The sequence below is a fragment of the Phyllostomus hastatus genome, unplaced genomic scaffold (assembly GCF_019186645.2).
Source record: "Phyllostomus hastatus isolate PE091 unplaced genomic scaffold, TTU_PhHast_1.1 phas_contig_16, whole genome shotgun sequence".
Lineage (NCBI taxonomy): Eukaryota > Metazoa > Chordata > Mammalia > Chiroptera > Phyllostomidae > Phyllostomus > Phyllostomus hastatus.
Genome location: NW_025333643.1, coordinates 1,977,833 through 1,996,456, shown reverse-complemented (window position 1 = coordinate 1,996,456; position 18,624 = coordinate 1,977,833). Strand labels below are relative to the sequence as shown.

The 18,624-nt window shown below is 37.1% G+C and overlaps 1 protein-coding gene across 4 annotated transcripts in view; it reads right to left on the bottom strand.

Moving 5' to 3' along the window:
• Nucleotides 1-18,624, bottom strand: part of NR2C2 (nuclear receptor subfamily 2 group C member 2) — a 98,990-nt gene that overhangs the window by 40,045 nt on the left and 40,321 nt on the right. For all 4 annotated transcript variants that reach the window (XM_045831921.1, XM_045831919.1, XM_045831918.1 and 1 more), the window contains one exon: nt 1,873-1,983. In XM_045831921.1, coding sequence (XP_045687877.1) covers nt 1,873-1,944 — 72 coding nt within the window. In that variant the 5' untranslated portion in view covers nt 1,945-1,983. The remainder of the gene's footprint in view (nt 1-1,872; nt 1,984-18,624) is intronic.

Here is an 18,624-nt window from a genome sequence, read left to right as displayed (position 1 = left end):
TATGTTCCCCATCTAGGAATGGAACCTGCAACCTAGGTATGTGCCCTGACTGAGAATAGAACCTACAGCCTTTTGGTGTACAAGATGATACTTCAATCAATTGAGTACCCGGTCAGGGCTATATTTACTATACATAAAACTCATGCTAACGAGTTATCTTCCTCAAGGGGCTGAAAGCTCAATGCCAAGGATCTAGGCTACATGAACTTCCTGTAGCCATGAAAGCAATGTCACCATGGGCAGAGTACCAGGCAATGGGAATAGTCTTACTGAATGGAATGGGATGCTAGGACAGTCTTTAGAAAAACGTAAAGATCCTACTTACACCAATACAGGGGAAATGCATACTCTTTAGAAATATACACTAACTACTGACAGAGTCTCCTGGGGGAACTGTGTTTTCATCTGCCATCAGACAGATGTGATAGCATGATGTAACAGCCATGATTACATGCAGTTAGCTCCTTTTCCAGTCTTGAGAATAATGTAGGTAGAATTCTAACACCTACTACATAATACTATAAAGGACCCATTTTGAAGTCACCCTCAGCAAATAAGAACAGGTAAAAGAAAAAATAATTTAGTTATATAAAGTTCCTAATTCTGGTGAACAGTACAACATTAATGTCAGGCCATTACTTCTGAATTTCCAAACACTCAGGTATGTGTTTCCTACTTGGTATTAAGTTAAAATAATGACAAGTATATGAACTCCTGTATTTATAAAATATCATGTAATATAGACATAATGGGAATAAAATTTTTAACTTATTTCATTTAGAACTCTTCTATGCTTAGTTTATAACACTCCATTAAAGTCACTTTTAAGAGTGAGCAAACACAATAGAAATTATCTAGTAATTCTTATAGTGTGTAGTGTAAATAAAAGCAATCTTTTTTACTTATTCCTCAAATACCTGTTCACCCCAGTATTCTCTCACACTCATGTTATGTAACTAATATTTTTTCTGCCACTCGTTTCTTGATTTTTTATTTGACCTTTTGATTCAGCTTGTTGAGATAACTACGAATCTTTAGTGTGAGTTTATTAATCCTACTTTCCATACCTATACCTTCGCTTTGTTCAGTGGACCAGAGGCAGGTTCAGAGCCCTGGGGAAGACTAACTTCCCACCAGTGAATATTGATTAGTTAGTAACAACAACACTGGTAATAATAATTATTATACATAGACAATTAGTACATACTAAACATTAATATGTGTCAGGCACTGTTCTAAGCACTTTATAAGCAATTACCATTGAATGCACACAATAACCTTATGAGGTACATATTATTATGTACATTGATACATGAAACAAGGGAGACATTGTAAAGTTAATCTTCCAGGGTCAAAAAACCAATAAAGTGGGGCATTGGTTTTGACTTCAAATGGGAGTCCATACTTTTTAACAACTAGGACATACTGCCTCTCAGTTTGGATGCACATAAGTAATGAACTTCATTCCAACAGTGTGAAAAAATAGTTTAGACTTTTGTACTACAAGTTAATTCAAGCCCTGATCAACGTGGCTCAGTTGGCTGGACATCATCCTGCAAAAGGAAAGGTCACCAGTTGGATTCCCAGTCAGGGTACATGCCTGGGTAATGGGTTCAGTCCCCGGATGGGGCGCATATGAGAGAGGCAACTGATCGATGTTCGTCTCTCATACCAGTGTTTCTCTCCCTCGTTTTCTCCTTGCCTTTCCCTCTGTCTATAAATAAATAAATAAGTTAATTTAATAAATGTAAACTTTTTCTTCTTCTATTTTTTAAAGAATAAAGTTGTACTCTACTTAATGCTCAAGGAACAACTCCTTGGTGACACCCTTAGGCATCTATGTCTATAACTAAGTAGGACTGGTGCAGGTACCTGAATACGCTGAGGTGAGGCTACCGCAGAGTCGGTGGAGATTATCTGGATGCGTGGGGAGGGGCTGGTCATCCCTGGAGATTCCGGCCGAGAAGTCTGTGTACGTGGTACCTGTGGGTGAAAAGTGGTCTGGATCATAAGGGAGTTCAGAAAGTTGCCCAATGTGGTTGGAGAATGGTGCCTTTAGCTTCCCCCACCTCCAAACTATAAGAGAAAATTCGTTTAGAAAGTCAAAAGAAGTGGTGAAAGAAATGGGCTCAGGAAACGAATTACAAAGACAAAAGAAGAGGGCCCTTGGAGCTTAGGAGAGACAAAGATAAAGGTAACACACTTGTGGAGGAAGACAAAGGGAATGGGAAAGGTACAGTTGTGCTCCTGAGAGGGAGAGTGCATCACAACTTTTGCTTTCACAGTGGCATCATTATTATTAACTTTTACCCCAGGACATTTTTTTCATTGCTTTAAGAGACAGGAAGAAAGGGAGAGAGGGAAAGGGGTGGGGTGGGGATGGACATCTGTGCAAAAGAGAAACACTGATTGGCTGCCTTCCATATGCGCCTCAACCAGGAATAGAACCAGCAACCTAGGTATGGGTCCTGGCCAGGAATCAAACCCAAAACCTTTCAGTGTACAGGAAGATGCTCGAACTGAGTCACACTGGCTAGGACTCACGGTGGCTTTAAAGAAGTGATAAAACTAGTGTTCTAGAGTATGGAACCAATATGACAAAGGAATCAATGAGATATTGATATAGGATGGCGCAAAGAAAATACAATCGTAAAATAGCTTTCTAATGTTGTAAATACAAAGAAAAAAAACTAAGGAATTTTCAAGTCTGTTCTGCACAACTTCAATAAAAAAGCTACCAAAATAACTTCTTTGAAATGATATTTCAATGCCTCCAAAACCAGTTATAAAAACATTCCACTAAGATGATAGTTCTCAGAAGGAATTCTCTATAGCACTATAGAAGATGGCAAACAGAACCAGCATTACACTGAGAACTACTGGGACTGGTAACCTACCAGCCCCACTGGTACAGACCTTGGAAAAGCCCATCAGTAGTACAAGAATCTGGAATTTAGTCAATACCCACCAAAGCAAGGCTCAAGGTTCTGAGGGGTCACCTGGGCACCTGAACTGAGTAGATATTTTTCCTTGAATAAAAGTATACCATGAACCAATGCTTTATAAACTCTTCCCAAAAATAAAAAAAGAAGGAATACTTTCCAATTCATTCTATGAGGTCAATATTACCAAAGCCAGACTAAAATATCACAATAAAACTACAGACCAATATTCCTTATGAATATAGGTGGAGCAATCCTCAACAAAACACTATCAAACCTGATATAGAATCATAAAAGGTTATATACCATGACTAAGTGGGATTTATCCAGGAATGCAAAGTTGGTTCAACATAAATCAAAAACTGTAATACACTACATCAAAAGAATAAGAGGACAAAAGCCACATGATTATCTCACTGGACACAGAAAAAGCATTTGACAAATCCAATACCTTTCCATGGTAAAAACATTCAGCTAACTATGACTAGAAGGGAAGTTTCAACCTGATAAAGAGTAGACCTGGACAATAAATTGAGGTTAATTTTGGTCAATTTCAGCTCTTGGAAGAGCAGCAGCTATCCATCCCCCAACTCCACCCTGCAGAGGGCAGCTGTGCATTATGTTCCTATAGCAGTCTAACATAGTTTGTGGGAGCCAAGGGGGGCAAAAAGGACCTTGTCCTCCAGATATTGGGGAATCTGTGCTCTTAATTGCTGACTGCTGCTTCTGATCACAGAAGTGTAGACAAGGAGGCAATGATTGTTGTAGAACTTCCCCCTGTTTTTGCAAGCCCTTCATCTTTGGCTGAAGTGACTTCCAGGGGGCTTAAAAGGGCTGGATTGTTATTCTACACCACCCCATTTTTCTCTTTCCCCCCTTTTGGGAGCCAGACATCAAACACTAGGACATTCTAAAGCAACTGCATATATAGGAAAAATTAGAAATGCCCAGGGAAAAACAGGTTTGGAAAGGCCTTAGAAGACTTAAAGTTTCATGCCAGGACAATCCTTGGCACAGAGACAGCTCACAAAAACAATGATGATGACAATGACAACAATAACAAAGCCCAGCAAATCCTGGGAAAGGGAGAGACTCTGATTTCCAGCGTTATCACATTATTAAATTGAAATGTCCTGTTTTCAACAACAAAAAATCACAAGGCTTATTTAAAAAAAAACAACAACTCAGGAAATTATGACCCATTCAAAGGAAAAAGATAAACAAGAATTATCCTTGAAAAAGATATGACGTCAGATCTACTACACAAAGACTTTAAAACAACTGTCTAAATCAGGGGTGTCCAAATCTGTGGTCTGGATGGCTATGAATGGGGCCCAACACAATATGGTAAATTTACTTAAAATACTTTGAGACTTTTTTTGTACTTATATGTTGCAGTATCATGTAAAATAAATGTATGTACGCTCTCGTTATTGTACACATGCATGGCTTCAGTTTTATGGCAGTGTGCAGTTTCCAGTGTGTTACCTTCCAAGTGCAGACAGTAGAACTGACACCATCATGTGTTACATGTGGTGACTTAGCGAGGCAGTGATTATCAGAATTTCAACTGACCATTGCAATGTTAGGTGTTTTATGTTATTTAGAAGTCACATAAGCATTCTTATTGGATTATTAAAGAAAGGTACTTCTACACCTCGGCGGTGCCTTACACATCATCGCCTGCCACGCTTTATAATCAGCCCTTTGCCTCTCCCTGTATTGGCAGCCAAGAGGCTGTAGAAAGGCCCAAAACTTGCTTTCTATTTTCCTGTCAATTAATTTTCATAATAGAAATAAATAAAGTCTCTTATCTGTTATTATTTTTTAAATCCAAGCATGGTTTCTACAATGTCTCAAAAGAAAACAGAACCCCCTAAAAGAAAAACTGTGGATGAAGGAAGATTGTTTAATGAAAAGTGGACAGCTGAGTACTTTTTGTTGAGGCAGGTAGTAAGGCACTCTGCTTAATTTGTAGGGAATATGTGCAAGTTTTCAAAGACTATAATTTGAAAAGGCATTATATGCAAAAACATGCTGCCAAATTCAATGCATATGAAGTATCATGTTGTAAGGAAAAAACAGAGGAACTGAAAAAAGTCTGTCTTCTCAACAAAAATTATTTCAAAAAGTTACAACTCAGGCAAATTCTATTGTAAAAGCTAGTGAAGTGGTAGCATATTTAATAGCAAAAAAAATCAAAACCATTTATTGATGGCGAGTTTATTAAACAATGTATAGCAAGTGTGGCAGATACATTTGCCCTGAAAAAAAAAAAAAGAGGGATACTTCTAAAACCAGTTTCTCTTACTAGAATATAGTCAGGTGAATTGAAGAAACTGGAAAATTTATTAAAAGAAGTTTGGAGAACAAAGCTGCTAATTTTGAATTTTATGCTTTGGTGATGGGTGGTAACACTGATGCTATAGATATGGCTCAACTAGCCATTTTTATTAGAGGTATTAGTCACGAATATAATGTCACTGAAGAAACGGCTTCTTCAGTGCCATTGAAAGATACAATTAAATCAAGATTTACATGAAGCGGTGAAAAATACATTAAAGCAATTTTCTTTGTCCATTGTCAACATATCTGGTCGAAGTACTGATGGTGCCCTGATGAATAGAAAATGATGCAATTTCTGCCCCAAACTCACGTTTGATGAAGTATCACTGCACAGTACATTAAGAAAAATTATGTACAAAAGCTTTAAAAATGGGTAACGGCATGCAAATCATCATTAAGACTATACATTTCATAAGAGCCAAGGGACTGAATCATCACCAATTCCAGGAATTTCTTAAAAATATTAATGTTGACTATGGTGATATGATTCACTTTTTGGAAGTAAGATGGCTAAGTAGAGGACAAATATTGAAAATATTTTATGATTTGCAACATGTTATCAAGTCATTTTTGGTATCAAAAACAAATTTGTGTCAGAACTTGATAAAAAGTGGCTTACAGATTTAGCATTTTTAGTGGATTTAACTGCTCATTTAAATGAGTTAAACATACGTCTTCAAAGTAAAAACCAACTTATCAATACCATGTTTCAAACCATACAGCATTCCAAATGAAACTGAAATTATGGCAAGCTCAAATTAAGGCAAACAATTTTATGCATTTGACACATTGGCTAAACACAGTCCTGTAAACAGTGAAAAACATGCACCCTTGCTTTTTGATTTGGTGCAAGAATTTGAAAACAAATTTCAAGATTTCTGGGAAAATAATCAATATTTTGCTATATTTGCAACTTCATTTTCAGTTTATATAAATGTTACTTGCCAATTTTCAAATGCAATGCAAAGAGCTGCAATCTGAGAAACTTAAAGAAAAATTTGATCGTATCTCTTTACTGGGCTTTTAATAGGTACTATCTTGCCAGAGACAAATATCTCGTTTCAAAATCATGCCTTATTCTCGTCATCACTATTTGGCAGCGCCTACATTTGTGAACCACTACTTCAAGAATGAAACACATTAAGAGTAAAATTAGAACCAAAATATCTGATGAGCACCTTGAGAACTCACTGAGAACTGCAACTACTTCTATCAAACCAGATATTGATGCACTAGTTTCTCAAATACAACATCAAACATCCCACTAGTTTTATGTTGCCCTCTTTTCTTTTACAATAAAAAAATCAATGACATTTTAATTACTTAGATATGTACATATTCTATATTAGTGTTCACAAACTTGGGACCTGCTCAACGATTTTAAAAGATTACTGAAAGGGCTGCTGCATAATTAGGGTTATCACGTGAGGACCTTTTTGTTTATCTTTGGTGGCAGATATCACAGAAATTATGCACGTATCTTTTTTTTGCTCATCAGTTTTAGTGGATTTAATGTATGGCCCTAGACAATTCTTCCTCTTCCAGTGTGGCCTAAAGACACCAAAAGGTTGGACATCCCTGGTCTAAATGATACTCAAAGACTCAAGGAAGATGTGGGAAAAGTCAGAAAATAATGTATGAATAAAATATAAACTTCAATAAAAATCTAAAAAGAAAACAAAATTCTGACGCTGAAAAGTAAAATTACTGAAATGAAAAATTCACTAGAAGGATTTACAGGCAGATTTCAACAACAATCTGTGAACTTGAAGATAGAAGAATGGAAATTACCAAGTCTCAAGAATAGAAAGAAAAAAACTAAAGAAAAGTAACCAGAGCCAAAAAGGGCCTGCAGGACACCAACAGATGTGGAAACATGCTTTGTGGGAGTCAAGAAGAAGAAGAAGAAGAATAAGAATAATAAGAATAAGAATAAGAATAAGAATAAGAATAAGAATAATAAGAATAAGGAGGAGGAGAGAAGACAGAATATTTAAAAAATAGCTGACAACTTCCCAAATTTGAAGACAGACATGAATAAAAGCATCCAAGAAGCTCAATAAAGTCCAAGTAAGAAGTCAAAGACCCATCATAGTCCTACTTACTTTCTTTTAATCCTCACCTGAGGACATGTTTACTGATTTTGGAGAGAGAGGAAGGGAGAGAGAGAAATGTCAATGGGAGAGAAACACTGAGTGGCTGCCTCCTGTATGTACCCTGACTGAGGTTCGAAGGCATAACCTTTTTGTGTATGGGACAATGCTCCAACCAACTGAGCTACCGGCCAGGGCTATTGTTTAACTCTCAAAAGACAAAAGAGAATCTAGAAAGTAGCAAGAGAGAAGTGAATCATCACATACAAGGGATCCTCAATTAGAATATTTATAGATTTCTTATCAGAAATTCTGGAGGACAGAAGATAGTTGGCTGATATATTAAGAGTACTTAAAGGGAAAAAAAACCTATCAAGAATTCTATACCTGGCAAAGCTGCCCTTCAAAAGAGGGATAAATCAAGACATTCCCAGATAAACAGTCCAGGAAGTTCATAGTCATTAGACTGGCCCTACAAAAAAATGCTCAAGGGAGTCCTGCAAGATGAAATGGAAAGACCACAGATGGTAATTCAAAGCCAATTGGAAAAGTGAAAATCTTGATAAAGGGAAATATATGAGCAATTATAAAATCTAGTATTACTCTAATGGTGGTTTGGAACTGTATTTTGGGTTTTTTCCCACAACTTAAAAGACTAATACAGTTAAATTAAAAAGAAACCTGTTAGTTTAAAAGATAACATTATTGCAACACTGAAACTTTAATTCTTGTTTTCTATATAATTTAGTACACTAAATGCATTTAAAAGAATCATTATATTATGTTTTGGACACAAAATGTATAAAGGTATAATTTTGTCACATTAACAACCAAAAAGGGTGGGCATAGGGTTTTAAAGGAGAAAAGTTTTTGTATGTCATTTAAATTAAACTGCAATAAATTCAAACTAGAGTGTTAAAACGTTAGGATGTTAAATGTACTCACCATAATTCCCTCAAAGATAACATAAAAAACTGTACCAATGCACTATACCACATTAACAGAATAAAGAAGAAAAACACACAATCATCTCAATTGATGCAGTAAAAGCATTTGACAAAAGTCAACATCCTTTCATAATAAAAACACTCAGCAAACTAGGAAGAGAAGGAAACTACTCTCACATAATAAAAGCCACACATGAAAAACCTACAGCGAACATCATACTCACTGGTGAAAGAATAAAAGCTTTTCCTCTAAGATGAGGAACAAGACAAAGATGCCTGCTTTCACCACTTCAACTCAACACAGTACTTAAAATTCTACTCAGAGCAATTAGGCAAGAAAAAAGGGGGAGGGAGAAGGCATCCGAATTGGAAAGAAGTAAAATTATCCCTGTATGTAGATGATATTATCTTATACATTTAAAAAAAGCCCTAACAATCTCACACACACACACACACACACACCTGTTAGAATAAATGAGTTCAGCAAAGTAGCAGAACACACACACACACACACCCTGTTAGAATAAATGAGTTCAGCAAAGTAGCAGAACACACACACACGCACACACACACACACACAACCCTGTTAGAATAAATGAGTTCAGCAAAGTAGCAGAACACACACACACGCACACACACACACACCCTCTGTTAGAATAAATGAGTTCAGCAAAACAGCAGGATACAAAGTCAACAAACAAAAATCAGTGTTGGTAACACTTGTATAAATGAACAATAAATAATTTGAAAAGGAAATTACAAAAACAATTCCATGAAACAGCATCAAAAAGAATTCTGAGGAATTAACTTAACCAAGGAGGTGAAAGACTCGTACATGAAAACTGAAAAAATCCCTGAAAGAAATTAAAAACAAATAAAGGGAAACACATTCCATGTTCATGGATTGAAAGACTTAATTATTGATAAAATGGCAATGGTACCCAAAGTGATCTACAGATTGAATACAATTCCTATCAAAATCCCAATGATTTTTTTTTGCAGAAATAGAAAAACCTATCGTAAATTCTCCAGGGACCCCAAATAGCCAAAAATACTTTGAAAAAGAATGAAACTGGAGAGCTCACGCTTTCTGATCTCAAAACTTGCTACAAAGTCATCAACATTGTGTGATAATGGCATTAAGAAAGACATGTAACCCTGGCAGAGTAGCAGAGCTGGTTAGAGTGTACCCTGATACACCAAGTTTGGGGGTGTGATCCCCAGTCAGGGTACATACAAGAAGCGACCACTGAATGCACAAATAAGTAGAACAACAAATTGATGTTTCCCTCTTTCTTTTTCTTCCTGTCTCTAAATTGAAAACAAAAACAAAAACAAACACAGACATATAAACCACAGAAACAGAACGGAAGAGAAATAAAGCCTCACATATGTGGTTAAATGAGTTTTGACAAGAGTGCCAAGACCATTCGATGATGGAAAGTATAGTCTTTTCAACAATGTGCTGGGAAAAGTGGATATCCACATGCAAAAGAATGACAATGGACTCTTTTCTAACACCATATAAAAAACTAACTTGAAATGGATCAAAGACTTAAATTTAATGACCCAAACTATAAAACTCTTAGAAGAAAACACAGAAAAGCATCACAGTATCAGATTTGGCAATGGTTGCATGGATATGACACCAAAGTCACTGGCAATAACAGAAAAAAGAGACAAACTTAACTTTATAAAAATTTTAAAAATGTGTGCATTGAAAGACAATACTAACAGGGCAAATAAAGGCATCCAACGGAATGGGAGAAAATATTTACAAGTAATGTATCTGATAAGGCATTAATATCTAGAATATATGGAGAACTCCTAAAACTCAACATAAAACAAAACAAAACTCCAACCCAATTAACAAAAGGGCAGAGGATCTGAATAGACATTTCTCCAAAGATGATATACAAACAGCCAATAAGCACATGAAAAGCTGCTCACTCAACATCACTAGTCATTAGGGAAATAAAAATCAAAACTACAATGAGATACCATCTCATACCGATTACCCACTAGGATGGCTACTTTGAAAACAAATACCAACAGAAAATAAAGTGTTGATGAGGATGTGGAGAAAGTGGAACCCTTGTTGACTGTGGGAATGTAAAACGGTACAGCTGCTGTGGAAAACAGCATGGAGTTCCCTCAAAAAATTAAACATAGAATTACCATAAAATACAGTAACTCTACTTCCAGGTACATACACAAAAGGACTGAAAGCAGTGCCTTGAAGAGACAGTTGTGTACACATGTTCATAGTGGCATTATTCCCAATAGTCAAGGGGTGAAAGTGACCCAAGTGTTTATGTAGAGATAAATGGATAATCAAATTGTGGTGTATTTATACAATAGAATATTATCCAGTCTAAAAAAGGAAGGAAAATCTGACATACAATACAATGTGGATGAACTTTGAGGATGTTATGCTAAGTGAAATAAGCCAGTCACGAAAAGACAAATATTGCATGACTCTACTTATGTGAGATACTGAGGAAAGTCAGATTCATAGTGACGGAAAGTGGAATGTTGGATCTAGAGACTAGGGTGAGAGGAGTAATCCCAGTTAGTGTTTATGCACATAAAATTTGAGTTTTACAACATGAAAAGTTATGAAGATTGTATATTGTTAATGTATTCAATACCATGGACCTGTATACTTAAATATAGTTAAGATGTTAAATTTTATATTATGTGTATTTTATCACTACAGGGAAAAATTAAATGGGTCAAAGATTTAAATAAAAGAGCTAAAATTATAAAACCAATAGAGGAAAACATAGGTATAAATCTTAGTTTACTTGGATTAGGTGGTGGTTTCTAAAACATGACACCAAAAGAAAGATACAATGGATATCACTAAGATTAAAGTTTTGTGCTTCAAAGAATGCCATCTAGAAAGTGAACAGCCTACAAAAGGGAGAAAACTTTGCAAATCACATATCTAATAAATGGACACACATATATACAGTATAAAGAAGTATCACCCTGGCTGGCGTAGCTCAGTGGATTGAGCTCGGGCTGCGAACCAAAGTGTCACAGGTTCGATTCCCAGTCAGGGTACATGCCTGGGTTGCAGGCCGTGACCCCCAGCAATTGCACATTGATGTTTCTTGCTCTCTCTCTCTCTTCCTCCCTTCCCTCTCTAAAAATAAATAAATAAAATCTTAAAAAAAAACCCTAATAGGTTAAAAAAAAAAGAAGTATTACAACTTAAAAGATGGACAATAACAAGTATTGACAAGGATGTAGAGAAACTGGAACTCACATACACTGTGAGTTCCAGTTTCTCTACATGAAAATAGAATAGGTACAGCCTCTTTGGAACACAATATGGCCAATCCTCAAAGGTTAAACATAAAGCTGCTATATGAACCAGTCATTCCACTCCTAGGTATATAACTATATGTCCACACAAAAACCCATATGGAAATGTTTACATCTATTCATAACACCTCAAAAGTACTATTATTCACAATAGTTCAAAAGCAGAAACAACTCAAATGTCCATCAACTGATGAATGGATAAATAATGTGGTATATATTAATGCAATAGAATATTACTTTGCAAGAAGAAATGAAGCACTGATACGTTCTACAATATTGATTAAATCAGTCACAAAAGACCCCATATTCTATGATTTCATATATACAGAATGTCCAGAATAGGCAAACCCATAGGAATAGAAAGTAGATTAGTGGTTGCCAAGGACTGATGGGATGGGGGAAGGGGAATAACTGCTAAAAGGTATGAAGTTTCTTTTGGGAATGATGAAAACGTTCTGGAATTAGATGGTAGTGATGGCTGTTACAACTTGTGAACATACCAAAAAGTAACTATATACTTTAGATAAGGTAAATTTTATAGTAAGTGAATTCTATCTTAATTTTATAAAGCACATCATGGTTAATTACTATAATAGTTATTAAAAAGATATTTTCTTTCATAAGCATTAATTTTATCAAGAAAAAATTCACTATAAGACAAAAATTATCCTTGAAAACATTATGCTGAATGAAAGCAACTAGCCACAAAAGGCCATATGTTGTATCAATCTGTTTATATAAAATGTCCAGAATAGGCAAATTGGTAAGTCAGAAAGTAAATTAGTGGTTGCTTATGGCTGGGGCTAATAAGCAAATTTGGTGGTGGTGGTGGGGGAGGCAGCTAAAAGTACAAGGTTTCTTTGGGATAATGAAAAATGTTCTGAAGCTAGATTGTGGTGATGGCTACATGACCTTATAAGTATATTAAAAGCCACAGAATTGTACAATTTAAATAGGTAAATTGTATGGTATGTGAATTATACCTTAATAAAGCTATTAACATTTGTTTTTTAAAGAATGAACAAACAAATAAATTACTCAATCCATGGTGTAAGCATTTAGGACAGAGGTCACCTTTAGGGAGGGCAGGAAATTCTAGTCTGTTCTTAACCTGGGTGGTGTTTTTAACCATAGGAATATTGTCTCTGATAATTCTGTTATATACTTATGAATTGTGAACTTATGCATGTTATACTACAGTAAAAGTTTATTTAAAAGAATAACAGTTTAAAAAAAATATTCCACAGGGACTCAAAGGAACTTTCTAAACAGTAAGCAAAAAACAGTGACCCTGTCCATGCTTCACTTGAATCTACTGAGACTGACCCTGTTCCACCCTGGAGCTGTGGGCTGGGTACACACAGAATTTGAAGCTGGCCTGATTTTCAAGTATACGGGGGTGGGTGGGGTGGTGGGGTGCAGATGGGCAGCTACGGGGAAAAAGTGGGGCTGAGCACTGAGACTGCTATATGCCAGCTTTGCAACCCTGCCTGCGCTACAGTTTAATCTCCCTAGATCCTGGCTCTCACACCTGTTAAGACATAGACTTGCAAATGCTATGATTCCTTTTTACATGAGAAGTCCAAAAGCCTCAAGATTTGCCTGAGAGGAGGCATGGATTGCACTGGCAATGGGCTCCTGATAGCTCAGTAATAAATGTAGACTGGGTGAACAGTCTTAAATATTCCTGGAATTCAACAAAGGGATGCTTAACTCTGGAAGTGACAGGTTAATGGGAAAATACTTGGGACTCCTATGGTCTTTAGAGAGAATGTGTGTTCTAGTCACACCAGGGGCAGTTTAGATATGATTTGGCTTGAAGGCAAAAATACTATGATGGGACCTCTCAAAAATTCTTGCAGTTGTATAGATTAGAGCCCAATATTATGAACAGACATCAAGGCAGGAATTATTATTTTTTTCTAAAAGCATTTTGTTGAATATCATTTGGTACAGTGATAAAAGTAAATTTGGTAACAGGACATAAAAGTATTAGATGCATTTCTGACTACTTCAAGTATCTGCTTTCCATTTTTTCCTGCCTACTTTCAGTGCCTGATGATAATCTTGGTCCTCTGCCTTAACCTACTTTCTACTCCTTCAACCTGCTCAACTTGCAAAGAACAGAATCTTTTGGTTCACACTGAAGTATTAATGTCTGACAGCACCCAGGTGTGAGTTATACCCTGGCCAGAGTACCTGTACTGTGACTGGGAAACTGCTGGTCCAAAGCACTATTAAACTGCTAGTCCAAAGAACTCAATTAAGCCACAGGCATGCTGGGCATAAAAGTATGTTTAGACATAGGTCTTCACTGCATGGTCTCTGACACATGTTTAAAGGGTAAAGTCAGCTATGCCATTTCACATCTTTTTTAAAGTTAAATGTACTTGCCAAACACCCAAATGTTTACTGTCTGAAGAGCTTTTTTAAAAAGCCCTGCTCCTCTGGCCAGTCTTTCCTGATCCCTTGGGTTGGTATACAGGCCTGCTCAGGGTTCCCAGGGCTCCTGCATCATGGCACTCTCCCCAGGGCACTTACTGTGAACTGCCTGTTGAAGCCTACCCCCGAGGGCGGGAGGGCACATTCCCTATTTCTCCTTTTACTCCCAAGCCCAAGCACATAATTAAGCCCACGATGATTGTTTAGTGAATAAATACTTCTAAACTTAGGGAATAAATAAGAGGTCTTTTTTTTTTTTTTAAAGATTTTATTTATTTAGAGAGAGGGAAGGGAGGGAGAGAGAGAGAGAGAGAGAGAGAGAGAGAGAGAGAGAGAGAGAGAGAGAGAGAGAGAGAGAGAAACATCAATGTGCGGTTGCTGGGGGGTTATGGCCTGCAACCCAGGAATGTACCCTGGCTGGGAATCGAACCTGGGACACTTTGGTTCCCAGCCCGCGCTCAATCCACTGAGCTACGCCAGCCAGGGAATAAGAGGTCTTTTTAATAGTACTTGCTCCTGGGACTCTGTCTAGTCCTTTCTTTGTTTTACTCTAGTCTTGTGCTTGTCTGCTGATTAGCCACCCCGCAAGTACTGCACAACACCTGCCTTGGCAGTTTATTACTTTGGCAGTTTATTACATAAACCAAAGAGTACTAGTTTCCACTGACATGCCTGAGTTTATGAGGCTGATGGGAAAGTTTATATATTTTCAGTGTGGAGTGAGAACCTTCTCTATTCCACCATAATACAAAATTGCCTTGGAAGCATTTTTAAAGAAAATAATTCTTAGGAAAATTTTCTGTGCTTTACACTCAGTCATTTGCTAAAATATGAACATCTAGATTGGAGAGAATGCCCACAGACAGCACTGGGCTAATGAGCAAATATTGAAGAGTTTCTAAACTGTAATTTATTCTAGGTTCTGGCTGCAATATTCCCACAGATTATTAATAGGGCAACAAAGTTCACACCCTGTGTGTGTGGGGGGGAATACAGATCAAGCAGACCTAATATGTTACAAATCTCAATCAGGAATTTCCAACTTGGCCTTAACATTCACCATGAAAAAAAAAAAAAAAAGAACAATGTAAATGCCTAATTGGGTAAAGGGTTTCAGGCAGGGGGGACCTCCAGCCTGAACTGAAATGTACCACATCCTCTTTTTATTTTTATCCCAAAGGACCATTAAATAACAAGTGTAGTGAAAGGTCGAGCAGAGTTAAATCTTCTTTGTGCCTCAACCTGGATCAAAGAGATAAGAATCCACAGGAAGCTGCTGGTCTTTCTTATCCTTTACCTTACACAGAGGATTAAAACCTTAAAATGCCCCTGTACCATGTTTCTAAAGAATTACTTCTCTTAATGACTGATTAAGTCTAGCTCTTCTTTATTAGTATAAATAAAGTCAACAAAAGAATCAAAGCTGAACATCATAAATGAGTCTCATTATATCAAAATTGATTAACAAGTTCCTCAATTTTCCAGATCATGTGTTTAAAAAGATGAGACTACAGCCCTAAATTTCCTGGCATAAAAACAAAAATCCAGTCAACAGCCACTACCTACAACTATGTAAAACAATGAGGTGTTTAAGAACAACATGGTTCACAAACTACATTCTTAGGCAGATTAACCTGCTGAAAACAACAATATATATAAACAGCTTTTGTCCCACTTTGAATTTACCCAGCATATTCAAATATAAGTGTCTATAAAGAAATAATTTCCTAGGTGCTAAACACAGCAATAGACACTAACTTGAATTTCTTCAAATAGGTGTCTAAATCCACTGCTATTTTACCAGCTGCTCTAAAAACAAGTCCCTATGAAATACACTGCATTATAAGGAGGCTTTCCTACTGTAAAAACTGAGAGAATGAGAACAGGCTTCAAAATCAGTCTTGTTTTCGTCAGGACCCTTATACTTACCATGCTGATGGCTCCCTGCAGCTTGACTTACATTTTTCCTCAGCAACCTGCCAGACCAGAGAGAGTCTAATCCAAAGGGCCAGGGGTTGTTTGGGGGAACTCACAGGCATTTGTTTTCAAACTGCCGCTGCAGATTCCATTCACTAAAACCAGACAGAGCTGTTTAAAGATGCCCTTTTTATGACCCTGCTCTGCTGAAGGTCAAATACACTATCACTCCTTGTAACTAAGGAAGCAAAATTGACATGTTCCTGCTGTTTCACCAGCTGCTGAAGCAGTCTATCTACTGATATGATTAATTGCTTCTAGGAAAGAATGTACCTTGCTTTACAATGTTCTCCCTTCACTTTGTTGTCTTTGCTAAATGCACCCCCTTCCCCTTAAAGACCACCTTTCCTGAACTGAGAGCTCACCAGAATGTTGCCATGGAGTCCAACCAACTCAAAACAATTTTAAAACTATAGAAATGGAGGGAAGATTTGGAGAACTCAGAAATACCACATTCTGCATATAGCATTTTCAACTTCACACTATATTAAGCCAATATTTTTAAAGATATGGGGTCTTTGCAAGTTCCTTGTACATTTAAAGAGAAGGCAACAATAGTCTGCATTACATACAAAAAACACCCACAATAATAACAGCAGTGGCTCATTTAACAAACGTTTGATTATATTCACTCAGCATGTGAATACAGGTCAGAGTTCTAGCCTCTGCAGCCTCCCATTGTGGCAGGAGGATGATGAGCATAGGCAGTTAGTGCAAAGGCAGTGCGTAACAGGCCATGCAATGGCTTCAGATCTAGGTCTCACCCTTCCCACGAGGACACAGAGGAAAAGGAGCTCCTGAGGTCACAGGGAGTTAAGAGGTGGGGCTGGAACTAATACTCGGATTCTCTGACAATCAGCCAAGCGCACCTGCCACTAAAGCCAACAGACTCATCTGTTTTAACATCTCCACAAACAACTAACATGAACCAAATAATAGTCATTAAAAAACAAACAAAAGTCTGGGGGAAGGGTGGGAAGAAAGAAGTTTTATGGATATTTACTTTGATTTAAGATGGGGGGTAGTGTTTAGAGAGGAAGAAAACTAAAAAAAGTTCTTCACACTGTTACAAGTTTCCATGTGCACTAGCTTAAAATAATCTAAGAGAATATGTTAACCATTTTTCAAGCTCTAGCCCAAACCCAGGCACCCAACCCAAAAGGGAAAAATTAATCAAGAGGGGGAAAAAAAGAGATGATTCTCCTTTTAAAAAGGAGATTATGCCCTGGCTGGGTGGCTCAGTTGGTTGGCACATTATCCCATGCACCAAAGGTTACGGGTTCAATCCCCAATTGGGGGTGTGTATGGGAAGCAACCAATCAATGTTTCTTTCTCACATCAATGTTTCTCTCTCTCTCACCCTTTCCTTTCTCTCCAAAATTAATGGAAGCATGTTCTTGGGTAAGGATTGAAACATAATAATAAAGTAAAAAAAATAAAAAGGAAGATTACATTCCCTTTCCATCTCAACTATTAAGTTCTAAGAAATGTAACACTGTATTCACTAAGTACAGTCAGTAAATGATGTAGAGAAGGGAAGATTAATCCGAGTAAACAAAAAGCTCCAAGGTCCAACTGTTAAGGTCAATAGGTTGGCTCCTCTCATCATAAAAATTTGTTTACATCCTCTGGCCTGGTAATTCTACTTCTGGGAATCCACCTTACAAAAATTAGCTTAAATATAGAAATGGCTTTATCAGTGTGTGGTCCTAAGTTATTTTTCTAGAGAACATAGAAATTCCCCTTTTCAGGGAGTCCATATGGGGCAGAGCCTATTTCCAACTGTAGAAGCAGAAAATGCCAGATACTTGCTATCCTGGTGTACCCTGTAGGACAGGGGTTCCATCAGATGCATGAGCGTGTGACTTTGCACTGGCAGCAGAGTGTTAGATCCCACAAGAGTCTCAAGGTCTGGGACCCTGGGAACATTCTTACTATATGTTATTTCTTCCTAATGTTAAAATGTAGCACAGTATTTTGTAGATTCAGGGGTAAACAGGGTGAGCTGACAGATACACGTGGCCAAGAAATCAATCAACATGTAGTGGTCTATATAAGCAAGGGTTAAGCCTCCCTTCAGGAAGGCAGAGCTTTGGATATGAATCCTGTCTCATTTACTTGCTCAAGTAAATAAAACTACCTTGTGATAACTACAGCTCATTTTTGAATAGAGCATCCCAAGTGGCAAACTCCAAGTTCAGTAACAGGAGCCTCATGACTAGCCTTGGCAGTGTGGTGTGCACCCACAGCTTCACTGGACAGGTATTTCAGTAAGATCTGGATATAGCTCTTACCTACAAAATTACTTATTCAGACCTGCTGGTAAATATCAAGTCATCCATCCTTCCTCACATATATTTTAACTCAAATGTTTTTTAAGAATCCCATTTCTGTTTAAATCATAAACAGCTGGTTTGCTATTAGGCCCCTGACTGATAAAGTGTATACTTATCAGTGTTAATTTATAACAGAGAAAGGTCAGAAGCAACTTTAATTTCCATTCTAGAGGGTGGGTTAGTAACTTATACTACACTCTCTTAATAC